Source organism: Bidens hawaiensis, unplaced genomic scaffold, assembly GCF_021521415.1.
Source record: "Bidens hawaiensis isolate Kalapana, Puna unplaced genomic scaffold, B.hawaiensis_p1.1 tig00012594_1, whole genome shotgun sequence".
In the NCBI taxonomy this organism is placed as follows: Eukaryota; Viridiplantae; Streptophyta; class Magnoliopsida; order Asterales; family Asteraceae; genus Bidens; species Bidens hawaiensis.
Genome location: NW_027492034.1, coordinates 532544 through 550754, shown reverse-complemented (window position 1 = coordinate 550754; position 18211 = coordinate 532544). Strand labels below are relative to the sequence as shown.

Sequence of the window (18211 nt, the reverse complement as noted above, 5' to 3'; positions counted from 1 at the left end):
GCCTTACTTGAGCTTGGATCGATAAAGACCTCGAAACGAGCTGAGCCCGAGCCTCTACTAAAGGTCCGTTTAGTTATCGAGCCCGAGCTCAAGCCTCGTATGGGAAGCTCGTTTAGCAGCCTTAACGAGCCTTGTGTATGCTAAGTTTGACCTATTTTGGACTTCTATGCATTACTTTCACACACTGCAAAGCTTTGGCTCGTTTAATGATTTTTCTCAAAATATATAAAAAAAATAATTAACAACGTATAAAAATTATTTAATAAATAATAAATAGCTGAGCTTGAGCTTTAGAAAAAGAGCACGAACGAGCTTGAGCCTCGTGTACACCCCCCTAGATACAAGCTCAAATTTGATTTGTTTTTAGTATTAGGAATGGCGGCATTACTATCTGCACTTCAGTTGACTCTGATAGAAATTAAGACAGCCATAGCTGAAATTGTTAATGTGTATCTTCATGCATATTGTTGTCTGATCTGCTTGCTAATTAAGATTGTTCACACTGATCTATGGTTCTCTTGAAATTGTTACCTTAACACTTTGGTTTGCACAAATTGGTCAAACTTCATTTATTATCATGTCAACTGATTGGAAGGCTTTTGTTTCTAATAGGGAAAAAAAATTTCAGGTGAGTGAGTCTATACTCAATCATGAAGTTTGGAAAGGAATTTAAGCAGCAGAAGGTGCCTGAATGGACCGAAGCCTACATGGACTATAACAAGCTGAAAAGAATATTACATAAAGTCCAACAATTCAGACAAAGTGACGAGCCTCCAACACCAACGAAAGTTTCACAAAAGTTATCCTTATACAAACCGTTTAGCGGTCTAGATGTAAAATCTAACTCTGAAGAGACTAAAGATGATGTTGAGGAACAAGTAATAGCAGTTAAAACTGTACACAATGGAGATGATAGAGAAGTTTACAACACTAATTTTTTGCCATCTCCTAAAGAAGGAGAAGAGAGTGAGATAATGTTTTTTGAGAAGCTTGATGAGGAGCTTAACAAGGTTAATACCTTTTATAGGGGACAAGGTGGAAGAAGCAATTGAGGAAGCAGCTTCATTAAATAAGCAAATGAATGCTTTAATCGCGTTGCGGATCAAAGTCAAACAACCAGATATAAATAAATGCCACATTAAGAGAAAGGTCTCCTTGGATAGTAGTTCCACTGAATCCTCAATATCTGATTCTCCTATTAGAGAAGATACATTAGAGAAGCAATTGAGTATACCCAATGATTTTTATTGTAATCATACTTTATTGAATCCTTGTTTTGGTATCTTATCTTGAGTTCATATTTGGCAGGAGGAGGAGGGCACATGGGAGAGGATGTCCAGATTGAGATGCTTAGTTCAAATGAGCTGATAGATTTCCCTTCTTATCACAGTGGTGAGATTCCATTTGAGTTATATAATCCCATGTTAGTATCATCTTTCCAAAGCTAGAACTTGAGTATTGTATTGCAGAGAACGGACACATGGATCCTAAATTTGATGCTGAGCCTATCTATGATAATTCCTCCAGTAACGGGGTGAATTCTGAAAACTATGAACCGGATCCTTCAGACGTCCTTGACCGTGTGAGGATTAAAAATACTCGTGAAAGCCCAATGTCAACCATCAGAAGTGTTCTTAATGATTCAAAAGACAAGGATTTGAAATTTAAGAAAGAGGAGCTAAAGAAAGCTGAAGGACAGCTGAAGGTCGCTTTTATTGAGTTCTACCGCAAGCTTCATCAATTGAAGCATTACAGTTATGTAAATCTCCTTGCATTTTCAAAAATATTGAAAAAATATGAAAAGGTTAGGAAGCTACTAAAACCTATTATAGTCATGAATGGATAGAACCTGTATTATGTTTTAAAAATTTTGTTCTGTATCTGCAGTCTGCTAAAAGAAGGGCTGCAAGGTCATATATGAAAACTGTGGATGATTCTTATATTGGGAGCTCTGATGAGGTTTGCATCAAATGCTTATTTTCAGCCTAATGGTTATAGAAAATATATGGGACAAGTTAGTTTATATAGTAGTTCTTACTTCTTGTCAGGTAATGGGTGATATTATTACGTTTTAGGTTAATGTTCTCCTTGATCGGGTGGAGGATACTTTTGTCAAATACTTTGCAAACTCCAACCATAGAGAAGGTATGAAAATTTTGAGGCCAAAACGAAAGAGAGAAAAACACAGGGTAGCATTCTTTTCAGGTACATAAGCAACCACCGTCACATATATCATGATATTTGCATATAACAATATATATTTATATAACGTTATTTCATTTCGATTTTCAGGATTCTTTTCTGGTTGCTCAATTGCACTCCTGATTGCTATCATATTACTTATACAAGCAAGGAAAGTAATGACTAAAAGGGAGCATGCCATGTATTTGGAAAATGTTTTCCCTCTTTACAGGTGATGCAACTTCAATTAAAATAATAAAATAAATACAAATGATAGTATGATAACCCATGGGCAGTTTATGTTTTACTGAACTTTTTGATTAACTTGCAGTTTATATGCCTATATCATCCTACATATGCTTTTGTATGCTGCAAATATACACTTCTGGAAGCACTGCAGAATCAACTACCCCTTCATATTTGGTGTCAAGCAAGGAACCGAATTAAGCTCCCAAGATGTTTTCCTCTTCAGCACAGGTCTTGCAGTACTACTGACACTTGGCACGTTTCTGGTACACATACACTTGAAAGTGGATTCTGTTAATTCTGTTTATTCCAAGCATACGGAATTAGTTCCAGCGGGTTTTACTCATTGTAAGATATGAACCCTTACGCTTTATCTTTTTCAAGAAAACCATTTATCTAAACTTGTTTAATTAATTTCATTGCAGGTTTTTCTTGCCATCTTTTTATGTCCTTTTAACATCTTGTATAAATCCAGCCGGGCATTTCTTATCCGACATCTATTTCATTGCATCTGTGCTCCTCTCTACAAGGTATTCAATTTCTAATAATAAATAGATTATATTAACAATACAAAGTTATATACATGTTTATGCTTTTTGTTTTTTCTTTTCTTTTTCAGGTTTCATTTGCTGATTTTTTCTTGGCGGATCAGCTCACAAGTCAGGTTCAAGCCTTTCGGTGTTTAGAGTTTTACATGTGCTACTATGGTATGAGATGGTATCAGAAGGAAGAGAAGTGCCATGATTTGGATCTCTACAATGTCTTCTACATCATTATAGCGGTTATACCATATTGGATTCGTTTCCTCCAGGTTCCTTCATACCCTTTTCTCATTGGTCAATGACTATACGTCTCTTGGTTGAATTTTGCTATACTAAGCAACTAATAAAGTAGTTGTAATAATAATAATAATATGGCATTTGAGGACATAAATACTTGTAGTAAACCTGGCAAACTGGGAGGGTCGGGTGACAGATCAAAATGAGTTCGGGTCAGAAATAGGTTATGAGTAAAATGTGTTGGGTTCAAAACGGGTCATCTAAGAAAGTGTCAATTTGGTTAAGGTCAGAACTGGTGTTGAGTAAAATAAGCTCGTCAAAACGACACAGGTTGTTTTAGAAAGTGCCAAGTTGGTTCAGGTTAGAACGGTTTCTGAGTAAAATGAGTAGGGTCAAAATGGCTTGTTTTAGAGAAGTGCCAATTTGGTTCGGTCCAAAACAGGTTATAGGTGGGTTGAAATGAGTTGGTGGTTAAAAACCAGAATATCGACAAGTGACACCATACTGTGTGTAAATTCATGTATGTAGATCCGCATATGTGTACAATATTGTTACACAGGAAAACGTAAAAAAAAAAGTTAACAAGTGATATGGTACTTGTAGTGTGTCCGGCGACTGTTTGAAGAAAAAGACTGGGCACACTTGTACAATGGATCAAGATACTTCTTGACAATAGTTGCAGTAGTGGTTAGAACTGTGTTTGAATTGAAGATGGAGAAAAGTTGGAAGATTTTGGCCTTTATATCTTCAATTGCTGCAATTGTGTTCAATACATATTGGGATATAGTTGTAGACTGGGGACTTTTGCAAAGGAAATCAAACAACATGTTCCTTAGAAACAAGCTCGCAGTATCGCGCAAATATGTCTACTTTGTGGTTATGGTACATTGATCTTATCACCTACCTATTATTATTGTTGTTGTTGTTGTTTAAAATCCTTTTTATTGTGTATCTGCTTGTATTGTTTTTGCAGGTTATGGATGTTATACTAAGACTTTGTTGGCTACAATTAGTGTTGAAATTTAACATACGCTTCCTGAAAGGAACTGCCATATCAACATTGTTTTCCTCCCTCGAAATTTTTCGGCGTGGAGTATGGATGTTTTTCAGGTATGTAGTCTTTCTTTAAGACCAACGGGTTAGTTGGTTAGTTAATGGTTTAACGAGGTTACTGTACGTGTGCGAGCAGGTTGGAGAATGAGCATTTGAACAACGTTGGGAGATATAGAGCATTTAAATCGGTGCCGCTTCCCTTCAGTTACTATGAAGAGGATGATGGCGAAGACGAAAAGAAGGATAAATGAAGTATATTGGCATTTTTCAACATGATATATGATACGAGCATAATCTGAGTTGAAATTTTAAAATTTTGTAGAGGTCTTGTTAATAACGTGTAAATGCGAAGATAGAGATTTCGTTTCTTCACAAATTTCTAAGGAAAATTTTAATCTTTGTAAGGTATAGTGGCGCTAATTTTGGCAGTAAATGTCTGCGTTTTTGCACACATAAGGTATAGGTGACCAATTAGGGGTGTCCCAACCCGAAGTTGAAAAAAATAAATTAATTATTATATAAAAAAATTCAACTTTTTGTGAAATTGAAAAATGAAATTAAGTTGTTCAAAAGAAATATATAAAATAAGGATTTTATGGTGAAGGTGTAAAATAGACGGTCAATTCAATCCATCAAGAATATAAAATTTAGTTGTTGAAAAGGAAAGTATGTAACGTAAAGATAAGGTTAAGATGAAACACAAAGGTAGCATTTGTTACTTTGTTACTTAGGAAGATAAGACGGTGTTTATTGCGAACAAATGAAAAAAAAATGTTTGGGTGGATCATGGAATGGAATGATTTATTACATAGTCCATTGCATTTTCTTTAAAACACTTCAAATTCATTCCATCCATCACCCTTCATATTTTTTCATTCCATCTTTTCTTTTACCCTGCATCACCTCCACAACACTCCCACCATTACCCTCAACCACCACACAACCAACCACCGATGCCACCACCGACCACCACTGCCGCCACCGATGTTGGAGTTAATTCCCAAACCGAGTTATGGGTCGGGAAGGTGGGGCCAGTTCGAACTAATGGATCGATCTCATTAATTAATTAATTATAATTAGAGATAATTATCTATTTTATTTATTAGATAAAGATGGAATTTTATTTAATAGATAAATAGGAGTTGTATTTTACTCTAATTGTAATCAAGCATCTATATAACCTCAAAGAATTCATATAAGGGTTATTGGAGAATTGATAAGTTTTGAATTATTTTTTTAATCAATAAAATTGGTGAGTTGTGCTAAAAATATTCTTCGGTGTTTAATTGATCTGGCCATTAACCGACACCATCCACCACCACTGTTGCCACAACCACCGCTAAATGCCTCCTCCGACCACCGCCGTTGCCGTCGCCGACACCATCGCCAACTGTCACCTCCGACCATTGCCGCCACCCACCGCCACCGCTAACCGCTGCCTCCGACCACTGCCCTCTCCACCGACCACCACCGCCACCTCCACCGCTAACCTCCACCACCAACCACCACCTCTAATTGCCGCCACCGACCACCACCACCTTCGCCGCCATGGACCGCCTTCATCGTTGCCACTGCCGACGCCACCATCCACCACCGCCACCGCCAACCGTCGGCTCCTCCTCCGATCATCGCCACCCCCCGCCACATACCACCACCACCACCAACCGTCGCCACCAGCCATAATCACCACTACCCCCACCACCACAAGTCACCACCAATTTTATTTTATTCCTTCGGCTTTCTTGTATGCCAAACAACATAAAGTAATGATTCATTCTATTCTCACATGTTAATCAAACAAGATAATGGAATGATAATGATCCATTTCGTTACCTCATTCGTTCGATTCCCATGTCTAGTTCATTCCCTTGTCCATTCCATTACCTCATACCAAACAGGCCCAAAAGAATTGGTGAATTTGATGCAAGGACATCTAAGAATTGGAAGATTGGATTTTAATAATCCAAACTATCTAGTATTGGTTATATTAATCCCAACTAACAACATGACCAGTTTTAATCTCAACTTTCAACTTTGTTACCATTAAGACCATCACCAATAAGGAACCCCAAAAACATCTAAAAACATGTCATGTTAACAACCACACCAGAAAACACCTATTTTTCAAAATCTCTAAAAACATTTCCAATACCAATAAGAAAACCCAAAAACATTACCACATGGCCCACCATTTCACATTTTTTCTACACAAACATGTTTTTGAAAGATTCTGGTACAAGAATCAATCTTCAAGAATCTATGCATGCCAATGGTGATTGTGTGAAGAATCTCCAACTTGGCTCCATAAATCTTCAAAAATCTCCTATTAGAGATGCTCTAACAATCCCAGTCTAACGGATCTTTAACTTTATCATAGGTGTAAATTACAAATATACCCTTTCACTTAAGATAAAAAGCGCAACAAATATTTAAACATTAATTATCATGGACCCCACATGATATGTCACAAACTGTTTCGTTTTTGCCAACGAATATAGTGATAATAGCCACGTCTTAAAAACCCGCGACCAAGAATTTCAGATGTGATTTGATGGGTCCACGCAATTGGAGTGGTTGCTGTTGTCGGGTAAAATAGCGGGTCTTCACCTGTTGAAAGGCGTTTTCTTTTCTTCGTCGGAATCTCGCGAAGACCAAGTAGTTCGCCGGAAATATGTTGAAGAAGATGGAGGGGTTGGTTTAATGGAGGTGACCCATTAATGTAATTTTGTTTTACTTTTTTTTTTCTAGAACTGTTAAGAATATTGGTTTTAAATAATCCCAACTATGACCTATTGGTAAATATCAGTCCCAACTTTACACTAGCCTGCTGACCGTCCCAACTATTGATGTATTTGTTTTTAACGGGCCGCGACTAACGGATGTTAACTCCGTTAGTGATTTGCTGACGTGGACCTTCTTCTCCAGCCGGAAACTTGCCTCCATTCTCCCTAATATCATCACACCGTCTCCCTCCCTCTTCAAAAGACATCGGAAATTAGAAAATGAAGTAGATTTCATCTTCTTTCATGGCCAATTCCTATATACCAAACCCGATTTTATTTTCAAAAATTTGAAATCAATGTTACACGATTTACAAAATAAGCATAGGGCTTTTGTTAAGAGGATAAAAACGAGTCGAATGATGTGTCAATTACCTCGAATGGTGCACGATTGACGAGGGTGGACTTCGCCGGAGACAACAACGGCGGCACGTCGGTTAGGTTTCGAATGAGGGGAAAGATAGAGAGAGATGGTGTAACGATATTAGGGAGAATGGATGCGAGTTGCAGGTTTCCGGCGTGATGCGGCTGGAGAAGAAGGTCCACGTCAGCAAATCACTAACGGAGTTAACATCCGTTAGTCGCGGCCCGTTAAAAACAAATACATCAATAGTTGAGACGTTCAGCAGGCAAGTGTAAAGTTGGGACTGATATTTACCAATAGGCCATAGTTGGGATTATTTAAAACCAATATTCCAACTGTTAACGCAAATACGATAATTGTGGGGTCCATGATAATTGGTGTTCTAATTTTTGTTTTTTTATTTGATGTAAGTGGATATTTTTGTCATTTTATGCCGACCTAACTAACAAAGTTAACAATCAGTTAGGCTGGGATTGTGATCGGTAACAAAGTTGAAAGTTAAGATTACTAGTGGTCATGTTGTCAGTAGGGATTAATATTAACCAACAATAAATAGCTTGGATTATTAGAATTCAATTTTAACTAAGAATTTTTAGTTACTATATTTCTCTTCATTAAAGATTTATGCACTTGTACTCCATGAAAAATATGACAATCTTGTAAACCCAATAGTATGATATATTGATAACATATATTAGCTGTTAACAAACTATGTGGATATGATTTATTAGGTTACAAAATTGAAAGGTAGCACTGAAAATTTATAAAATAAATAACAGTAGATTTAAAATACTTAAAATATCATGTCTTGATGAAAGTGTAGTGTGCCAGGAGATAAAAGGAGTTAGCGGATCGACATGCTTCATTAAACGGGTTAAACAGGTCAATTCAAACTTCATCATTTTAATTAAGCAGGTTAACACAGAACCCATTTATTAAACAGGTTAGACATGACAACTTAGAACTTTATTATTTCCATGACATCTTTCGAATCATGTCTGAAATTGTCACCCCTAGTCCTCATGGAGTCCGGTCAAATCATCTTCAAATAGAATGAAGATTTCAACAATTTGAATATGGAGGGTGTTTGGTAGCACAATATCATTTTCAAAAACATTACACACATTAAGAATGAATGACCATTTTAAATCCTTAAAAGATGCATACACACACTAAGGATGATAAAGAAAAGCCATTGACTCCAATTCCTCCATCTATAGTCCATGATCCTCTAGAATCCACATTCTAATACATCTCCATCCCTCGGCCTTGCTCGAAAATGGAGGTTGGGCTCGCTTTTTTTATTGTAATCCTACCATACTTATCCACCATTGCCAAATCGATCAGTTTCAACGTTGAATCAGGTGTCAGCAAATGCATAACCGAAGACCTCATAATCAAATCTATGATAGTTGGTGAGTACTGGGTAGTTAATCCGAATGAAGGACAACCTTTGCCTGAACATCACAAAATCTATGTTGGGGTACATTCTTTTGAGACCTTTTTCTTAATGTAACACATAATCTACTTATAATTAGTTATGTATTGAACGCGCCTCAACATAGGAATAATATGGAACTTTGTGAATAAGCTATGAGTGTATGTTGCACCCAGCCAACAACCAAGTTGAAGGTACTAAAATAGTTTTTATTTGCAAATTAATACAGGTTTTCCATGAAACAGAAAGACGGTTATATGACGCGAGAGGTGTGGAATCAGGACAATTCGGGTTTGAAGTTGCTTTAGATGGGAAACATAATGCTTGCTTTGCCACCATCCCACACGAGCCCGCGGTTAACACCAGTGTAGATTTCAATTGGAGGTCTGCTGTGGCAGTTCAAGCTTGGCCTAAAGTCGTCAAGAAAAGTTCGGTAGATGTAAGCATCCATTGTAAAAGGAAAAAAAAACCATCTTTTCTAGTAATACAAGAAACTGGAGGGATGTTTCTTACATAGCTGTGGTAATGTTTGCAGGCTATGGAATTAGAGTTGAATAAAATGGAAGGCACGGTTAACTGGATTCAGGAGGAGATGATTTATCTTCGACAAAGGTTGATCAATACAAAACGAAAATGATAAACATGATACGGTTCGGTTATCAGCCTCAACCAATATAACCAATTGGTTTCTAGCTAATCGGTTCAGTTTATTCGGTTAATTTTTAGGTTTTCGGTTAGGATAAGTTATTTTTGGTTAATAACCAAATTCAAATATGGGCCAAAATTTTTACTTAAAAATACATGAAATGATAGTATAAAACATGAAATGGAGGTGCAAATCTATAAAGATACGAAAATATGAATGGTTTGGTTCTATTCGGTTAACCGAGGGTACAAAAACTAACCAACAACCGTTTCTGTTAATTTGACTAATTTCGATTCGGTTTCTTTGGTATTTGGCAAATTTCGGTTCGGTTCTGTTATTGCTCAACCCTAAATTATGAGACTTTAAAACAAAACCCAGGTCATGGCTATTTTTTGTTCCGAGGATAGGGACAGTAAAGACTACTATATATTTTTTCTATCAATATAGGGCAATTTTCTCCACAAACAACCTAGTAAGCATGCCACATCAACTTTCCATTCGTTCTTTTCGCAAACGCTTTTTATCTACAACAATAATAGATCTATTCTTCCCACAAACAACCTCATAATTTCCAAATCACCAATATGAAGGGCTCACCAACCACCATTCTTCACCATCCATGAGAAAGAATAACCTCCACCTCAACCTTCACAATACTTGCTTTTTCCATCATTCTCACAAATCTTCTCCACATAAGATATGGATGACCTTGATTTGGAGGGTCCAAACTCTAAACTACATTGGCACATGTTATTCTAAAAGCCATATTTTCTTTATTAATAGAAGAATGATTTAGGTTGTAGAAAATCATGTAATCCTAACTTGTTTAACCAATTTGTCTTAAGTGAGTCAAGTGGGTTGTCAGCTGGTTAGAGTCTAACGTTGTAATAAATTGGTTAAACTAGTCGTAATCAGGTTGACGGGACGGCCTGTTTAATCAAACGGGTTGGCAGGTCGAACTGATTAATTAAACAGCCTAAACATGCCAACGCAGCTCGTTTATAAAACAGGTTAAAGATGATTCAATACTGAATATCAATTATATTTACGTTGTGTTTTAGGCTGTGAAAATATAACTTTAGCCCTATACAATTTCTTTTTAAGCTCTCTGTTATTTTACATGTTTTGACTAAATATATACATAACACAATCTATAATTTTCACCTCTAGACAAATGATCTCTAAGTGATAACGATTATGCGAAATGTTGCAGGAACCAGCAGATGATAAAGCAAAACATGACAACAAACTCCATAATGGGTTGGTCAAGTTTGGCTTCCTTGTTTCTTTGTTTGTCGGTGGCGGGTTTGCAAATATGGCACTTGAAGTCGTTTTTTGAAAAGAAGAAGATCCTTTGATTTAATGAAACATCTTACCAAGTTGTTAAACCCACCACCATTCATACAATTACTAACATTGTCTCACGTTTTAAACTTGAACAATAGTTAATGTTCAAAGTTCAACCCAGACGACAAACTTATTTCTGCATCTTTGCATTACATATCAATTTGCCAAAATAGACTTGATTTTAATCTATCATGAAAAGACTCAAATCTTTTAACTAATGCATGCCGCCTATTTTAATCGAACATAGTTTTCTAGAAAAAACGAAGTTGAGAATAATAATTTACAACAATAGAGCATCATCAAAGTGAAGTGAAAGCTCGTTTGAGTTGCACGCAAACGAATATTATGAAATTATAAATATACTCACAACATGGTACCTTTGCAAAGAGAATCATGTTTGTTCTTGATGATATATCAAGACGCAAAAATGTGCCAATGGTGATCGGTTGCCATCTTTTCCTTAATTTTTTCAAGCCTCTTTAAAATCTCCAAGAATGAAGGTCTCTTGTTCATATCTGCATCCCAACAATGCTCAGTCAACCTGTAATTAATATAATATAAATAAGGTTAATTCATAATTTCATATGATGCAATTAATGAAACTGAAATGGGGTTTAATTAAAATGAACATACTCTCTGAGGTCAGAACTGTAACTTTTTGATTTGAAAACAGGTCGGAGCCCTTCGGCTGCACACTTTGCCGCTTCATACGGTTCATAATTTGATAGCGGTGGGTCCCCTTCAATCATCTGAAACAAATAAACAAATGGTTATAATTTTATTTTCTTTATACCGATTTTACCATAACTTTAATTATAATATAACAAAAACTAATTACCTGGAATAAAATCATTGCGAAAGAGAACACGTCGACTTTCTTATCATACTTACGGTGCTTGAAGACTTCAGGAGCCATATATCGGTCTTTGGTTTTATGTCATGAAAAAATCAAAGAAATATATATATATTAAAAGGGTATGGCGTGGCTAACTTTATAAACTATAGAAGTTTTTTAGGTTATATGCATACAGCTCCCAGTTTCGCCAGTCATTTTGTAGACATCATGAGAATGCTGAACCCTAATTAGTTTGCTTAGTCCAAAGTCACCAACTTTAAGATGATCAGCATTCGAGTTGACCAAAAGAACATTCCTGAAAATTTAAAATATATATATTGAAAAAACATACACACACACACACACACACATAAATGACAAAATGTGGAAAATTACAGACCTAGGTTTTAAGTCTCTATGGATTATGACATTTGGTTCGGTGTGCATATATGCCATGCCTCTGGCAAATCGGAAGTTAAGAAACTCAATATACTTAAATATATATTTCAAAACTAATATCAAAATATAAATGAAAATGGCATATTACCTGGCAATGTCTAAAGCAAAGTTTACTGCTGTTGTTGGATTAAGAGCGCCCTTCTCCTTCAGGTACTGATGAAGATCACCCTGCATGAAAAGTCATTTGTAATGAAATTTAGAATAAGCACTTTCTTGTTTACGTTATAACTAAAGGTTGTGCAATACTGCAATCTTATAATTACCCCTCGTAAAAACTCGGTAATCAGCATTAATGGTTTCTTTTCAGTAACAGCGCCTAGAAACTGGACTATATTAGGGTGGCGAAGCTTGACTAGTAAATTGACCTCATGCCTAAAGTCCTGACTGATAAGGCAGAGTCACCAAATCCCAAGTTTAATAACATAATAAATGAGCTATATATTGTGGACCTAAATTAGGTAATTATATAATAATAATGTTACTCACATCACGAATCTGTCATCTGAGAGACTTGGAAGTATGCGTTTCACAGCTACAGGTGTTCCACGCCAATATGCTCTTACAATCTCACCAAAGGAACCCTAAACAGAGGATAGTTAACTAATTATCAATTTATTATCCTTGATACCAACTTTACAGATAAAAACATAGTGCAATAACTTAATCATGGTTAATTTAATATGGTTGTTCTAGAACAACATATAAATAATGTTTCAGCAAACAAAACCAGACCTTGCCTACAATGTGTGAATTTGTGAAGTCCAGCTCAACAGGGTCAATTTCCCAGTCACACTTATTTGAAAGAGGAGGTAACACAGGCTTTGGTTCAGAATGGCTTCCATCTTGACCCTGCACCAAAAAGGTTACATATTTTAAAGCCAATAAAAGCATGTGAATAAAATGTGATACGCTACATGCTTCAAACAATTACATCACAAATCAAATCTTAAAGGATGTATATAAACACAAGAGACTGAATATTAAACTTACAAATGACACGCCATCGTACATCTTCAATAGGTCTACCATTGCATGTTTTTTTGCTCCTTCTGCGTCAGCTAGGGGCTGTCATGAGCATTAATGAACTATTAACTTGACAAAAGAGCATTAAGGTAAGTTAACAGAATTAGAAGATAACTGTAATTTCACTAAGATGTAATAAATAAGTATCAATCTGTAAGCTGCATCTTTCTTTCTCAAACATCCAGTCATACAATAGTCCAGCAATCAATCAGAAAACAACGAAGCACCGACAGGATTTCAGCAGCAATAGAAACCAACAAATACCAAGCTAATTCATGAGAAACAAGTCTCGGATTACATTAACCCAAAGAGGATGTGCTTGAGATTAATTTCAATTAAAGCATGTCATGGTAGTCATTTTAAAGAAGCTACAACACAATTCCCTAAATTCAATGGCTATAAGTAGGGGTGTGCATGAAACCGAAAAAGTCAATCCAAAGCTGGAAAAGACAACGGTTTGGTTTATGTTTTGGTAAAAACTGAATGTACGGTTTGGTTTTGGACTTTGGTTTTGCATGTAATAAAATCCGAGAAAACCGAACGAAAACCGGATTTATAGATTCTCATTTTTTATTTTCTATTTTAAGTAATTTATATGAATTTAGCAAATATGTAACTCAAATGTCTTAGCCCAAATCTTTCTATCTAATAAAAGAATAGGATCTTTAGCATCCTCCCGTTTTATAACTCACCAAATTGCTTTAAAATGACACATGGCATTCCAAATCGTTCTATAAGTCCACCTGGCACTTTACCTACTCAATTAGCAATATGGGTTCTTCAATAAACCGGCAGGATCCAAATTAAACTATTATAACCCGTTTTCTTATTTGGTAAAAATTCTTCCTTCCCAGATCTAACCCTAATTCCTATCAAGATCTCAGTGTCGTTCTTCTCTGATTTGAAATCCTTCAATCTTTTCGTGGTTCATCGTTTTCTTGGATTTGAAGATATTGAGCATCCAGGTTTGGTTCTTGATTCTATTTCAACAGGTATTTTGCTATCTCTTTATTCGTTCGGTTCGATTCAATTCGATTCTTTTCTTATTAATCTATTTTTTAAGTTTTCAATCTTTTTCAACCCTAATACGATTTACAATATTGTATTTTTGAATTTCACATCCCCTTCTTCAATTCTCTCACATATTTTCTTTTCACAGGAGCGCAATTTTGGATTGTATGGGTATCGTTTTCAACAGGTGTTGCTATTTGGTTACATGGAATTTTTAATTCTAAAGAAAGATGCTCAAAATTTGTTTTCAGTTTGTTGGTTTTTATCATTTGTTCATATAAAAAATACTGCATTTTTTTTACAATATTCTACCTCGCTATTTGATTCTAGATTTTTGACAAGCTTGCAGGGCTTAACAATGGAACAATTTCTGGTGCATGTTCATTTCTAACCAAACACTCCTCAACTGATAAGGTGAAAGCGTTGTTGTTTATATAGTAGAATGTTTTGTTTTTCTTACCCATATTTGTTTGCTTAATGGCACATGATATGTGTTAAGCATTTATTCATATTTATAGTGGTACCTGATTATGTGTTAAGCATTTGCTTAATGGCACCCGATTTTATGTATTATGTTGTTAATCTTTGGCAAAGTTAATGTAAAATTTATAGCAGGTTTATGTTTGGATATTTATTAAAGTCTGGCAGATTGTATGTTTTTTTCCTTCTGTTTTATTGCTCATGTTTCTGGAGGCACTTTATATTTGTATTTTCTCTTGTTTGCTTAACAGTTTATTTTATGATTAAATTTGCAGATTGGTGAAAGTACATGTCACTATTTCTACTAGATTTTTTGTGTATTGGCTGCGGGGTAAACATAACTTTTTGTATACAACATACTTGCTGAACTTTGGTTATAGATACATGGGATTTAATCATTTAATACACTCAAGGTGCACAGTAGAGTTGGAATGACAATTATGAGGTAAGAAATTAAAATTAACTGTTGGCAGAGGATCTCAACTAACAATTTCTAATTCTAATCTTGAAGAAGTATTAATTTGTTGATAAGTCCAGGTTTCTGAAGATAAGCTGATATCATCGTTGGAACAAATAAACAACCAAACAAACCAAAGTCACAGTAAGTTTGTACTTTATTTCTCATTATAGTTAATATATCAACAATAATGGATTGGTTAGTAAAAGTTGCTCCATACCTGTAATAATGATTAATTAAACTTGATCCACAAATTGAAGATTTTCCAGTTAAAATGATTGTTGTTGAGATACTATAGTTTTAACCAGATAATACACAAGTATCAATGAAAAGATATTTTTGTTGGTTAAATTTTACCTGTTGAACTGTTTTGGTCTGATTTGTTGTATAAAGTGACCCGTTTTGGCCTGAAGTTATTAGATTTGTTGCCTAATTTTTACTTTTATTCTTCCTTGAGATCAAATTTGTTTCCTAGCATGTTTTAATTATATTTTGTTAATTGTGTGATCAAATGCTCTACCTTACGCTACCTGTATTGCTGACTCTTCAAGGTAAAAACTGGTCGCAGTATTCATTTCTCTTTTATTCTGTTGTGTTAATATTATGTCCTTATCCTTAATATACCGTACATTTTTTATGGTGAACGGGTTTAACGAGCATGCCATGTATGTATTAAATCATAGAAAAGTTATTCAAAAGGTATGCCCATTATAAGTTTGGCTTGTTAGAAATATACATTTTTCTTTTGATCATTGTAGATTTTCATTTTGATTTGAATTTATTTATTTTTGTGTTCTTGAAGCTGATTATGGTCCTATGGATTGTCAACTTGCTGTTGCAATTGATAATCTAAACGAGTGGTATCCTAAAACCGTTTAGGTACAATATCAAATTCATTAGATACTAATTCTAACAAATATTGCCAATTAAAAACTTATAAAATTTTGTTTATATTATGATCTCATTATGTATCTTCTTATCTATATTATAACGTTTGTAAATTGAAAAGTTTGTTAATTTTTCTTTTAATCAGCCCGTGTGTCACATGGGTTCTAACCTAGTGTATAATAATCAACTAGTTATTATTTAACAAAACGATTTAAGCCCAAATTCATTAACCGGCCTAAAATTTGCAAGCTCAAATGGCAAAACCAAAAGAGATCGAACCCAAACTTAAAAAACCGAAAATCTGAAACTAAACGGTTTTCAAAAACTTAAAAACCAAAGTTTCAGTTTTTGGTTTGGTTTTAGCCCAAAACCAACCCAAACGGAACCGTGCACACCCCTACCTATAAGAGCTACAGTTCTGATAAGCCATCAATTACGCCATTAGTTGCCATTCTCCTCTCAATAAATATGTAAGTAAGTTTATGCAGCTATGCATATTAATGTGACAGTTCATAAACAGAGCATCATCAATTTCATCGTGTCAGTATAATCACACAACGAGATCTATCTTATATCATCACTATAATAAAATATTAGGTTAACTTAACCCTAACACACTGTTAATTCCAACAGTTCACTAATTCACTTGAAATGAATAACTAATCAACAATTAGGTTAAATTAACGCTAATATATTGCTGATTCCAATAACTCACTAACTCAATTTAACAAATTAACTAACAAACAGTATGAATATGTAATCGGTTACCGTGTTCTTCCATCGATCCTGAGCGTTGACATCGGCGCCGTAGTCAATCAAACACTTGGCAACATCGATCCATCCGTGAAGCGAGGCAACATGAAGCGGCGTACGGTTATCGTAATCCCTAGCGTTGACGAGCGAGCGATCCTCCTCCAGCAGCTTCTTGACGGCCGCAGCGTCGTTCTGGTGAGTGTGCCATAGTATCAAGGACGTCCGGCTGACTTTGGCCTTCTCTTTCCGCTTGGCCGGTGCGTCTGCCGAGTGGCCGGAGCTTCCTTCACTTGCACTCATCCACTCGAACTGTTTGAAATTGAAATAGGGTTGAATTTTGGGAAACTGTTGTTGTATCTAGGTCGTCGGTCGATGGTGAATGTGAATGAAATAATAATAATAATAATAATAATAATAATAATAATATCTTGTTTCTTTCTTTCTTTCTGGTGGAGTGAGAACATGTGTGTTTGTTTACTTTTCAACCGTCACCTTAGATAGATTACTTTTCAACCCACCGGACAAGAAACGCTTTTACATTTTATTTTAGTGTAATCAGAAATATATATAATAATAATAATAATAATTTTTACAGTCATTCAGGTGTTACGTAAGTCAAATTATCCAACGGTTAAAAAATCAATATGGTGACTGTCGCAGAGAGGAAATGAGTTTCACTCTGCATTCTCAGGTTTAAAATATAAGTAAAAGAAATGATAAGATTGAATAAGGGAAGAAAGGAAAAGAAATTATATACTTAAAAGACATTATCTAGTTAAAAGAAAAGAAAGTGTTAATTATATTTTTGAGTTAGATAGGAAGGAAGAGATAGAAAAAAAAATTGTAACTTTGCAATTATGTCCTTATTTTTTAGTTAAATAAGAATAAAAATATGGGTAAATTAGTAATATATAAACTTTTCTTTTATAATCCGACCATATTTGACAAGAAAGTTTTGGAGGAAAAAATTCATAATTTTTCTTTCCATTCTATTTATTTTCTTTTAACAAAAAAACTCAAAAATGAAACAAAAAAAAAATTCTTATCTTTTCTTTTCTAAACCATTAAATAAAAAACTAAATATCTAGATGGATTGTGTCAATGTTTTCAAACTACCCTCTTTTTAATATGAAACTAAATATATCATCCAGTAAAACCTGAATGAGAATTTTGCATGACCCAAAATACTTTTTAGAAAAAGTTATTAACTTTTTCAACTTATTAACTTTTTTAGAAAAAAGTTTATAAGTTATAAGGAGATTAAAATAAACAATCCCAAACACACCCGAGATGTGGTTTCCTATAATAAAAATTTGTCTCAGTTGGTAGTTCTTGGAGCATGGTAAAGGGTTCTATGAGATGAAAGGATAGCGGTTGTTTATGAGAAAAGAAGACGTGTAGTGACAGAGGAGAGAGGATTCGTAAACTCTTAATTTGTCAATGTTTTAAGCAACAATGATAAGAACAATTA

General features: G+C 34.9%; 3 protein-coding genes across 3 annotated transcripts; 2 read left to right on the top strand and 1 right to left on the bottom strand.

The window, feature by feature from the left end:
- Positions 1 to 334: 334 nt before the first annotated feature.
- Positions 335 to 4661, top strand: LOC143541418 (phosphate transporter PHO1 homolog 10-like). Its single transcript, XM_077034253.1, is given in 12 exon segments — positions 335 to 1028; positions 1030 to 1228; positions 1470 to 1804; positions 1888 to 1959; positions 2076 to 2205; positions 2293 to 2413; positions 2513 to 2767; positions 2846 to 2957; positions 3047 to 3238; positions 3810 to 4088; positions 4180 to 4316; positions 4396 to 4661. Coding segments are annotated over 12 exon segments (2325 nt in total). The 5' UTR covers positions 335 to 650; the 3' UTR covers positions 4511 to 4661.
- Positions 4662 to 8682: 4021 nt separating this feature from the next.
- On the top strand, positions 8683 to 10901 carry LOC143541417 (transmembrane emp24 domain-containing protein p24delta9-like). The gene is made up of 4 exons (XM_077034252.1): positions 8683 to 8886; positions 9071 to 9280; positions 9377 to 9453; positions 10701 to 10901. The coding sequence occupies exons 1-4, from the start codon at positions 8683 to 8685 to the stop codon at positions 10843 to 10845; spliced, it is 636 nt and encodes a 211-aa protein (XP_076890367.1). The 3' UTR covers positions 10846 to 10901.
- A 211-nt stretch (positions 10902 to 11112) lies between these two features.
- LOC143541416 (serine/threonine-protein kinase VIK-like) lies at positions 11113 to 17047 on the bottom strand. The gene is made up of 11 exons (XM_077034251.1): positions 16756 to 17047; positions 13119 to 13193; positions 12861 to 12977; positions 12615 to 12709; positions 12392 to 12512; positions 12217 to 12296; positions 12070 to 12129; positions 11864 to 11985; positions 11673 to 11758; positions 11468 to 11583; positions 11113 to 11375 (listed from the first exon to the last, which is right to left on the bottom strand). The coding sequence occupies exons 1-11, from the start codon at positions 17038 to 17040 to the stop codon at positions 11249 to 11251; spliced, it is 1284 nt and encodes a 427-aa protein (XP_076890366.1). The 5' UTR covers positions 17041 to 17047; the 3' UTR covers positions 11113 to 11248.
- Between the last annotated feature and the right edge of the window lie 1164 nt (positions 17048 to 18211).

What these genes read in the sequence shown, in the direction of transcription:
- LOC143541417 (XM_077034252.1), top strand. Translation starts at nt 8,683, where the DNA reads ATGGAGGTTGGGCTCGCTTTTTTTATTGTAATCCTACCATACTTATCC. An exon ending in ATCACAAAATCTATGTTGGG is followed by an intron (nt 8,887 to 9,070) that starts GTACATTCTTTT and finishes AAATTAATACAG; the next exon opens with GTTTTCCATGAAACAGAAAG. An exon ending in TCAAGAAAAGTTCGGTAGAT is followed by an intron (nt 9,281 to 9,376) that starts GTAAGCATCCAT and finishes TAATGTTTGCAG; the next exon opens with GCTATGGAATTAGAGTTGAA.
- LOC143541416 (XM_077034251.1), bottom strand. Translation starts at nt 17,040, where the DNA reads ATGAGTGCAAGTGAAGGAAGCTCCGGCCACTCGGCAGACGCACCGGCC. An exon ending in TCAGATGACAGATTCGTGAT is followed by an intron (nt 12,513 to 12,614) that starts GTGAGTAACATT and finishes CTGCCTTATCAG; the next exon opens with TCAGGACTTTAGGCATGAGG. An exon ending in TACAGTTCTGACCTCAGAGA is followed by an intron (nt 11,376 to 11,467) that starts GTATGTTCATTT and finishes TATTAATTACAG; the next exon opens with GTTGACTGAGCATTGTTGGG.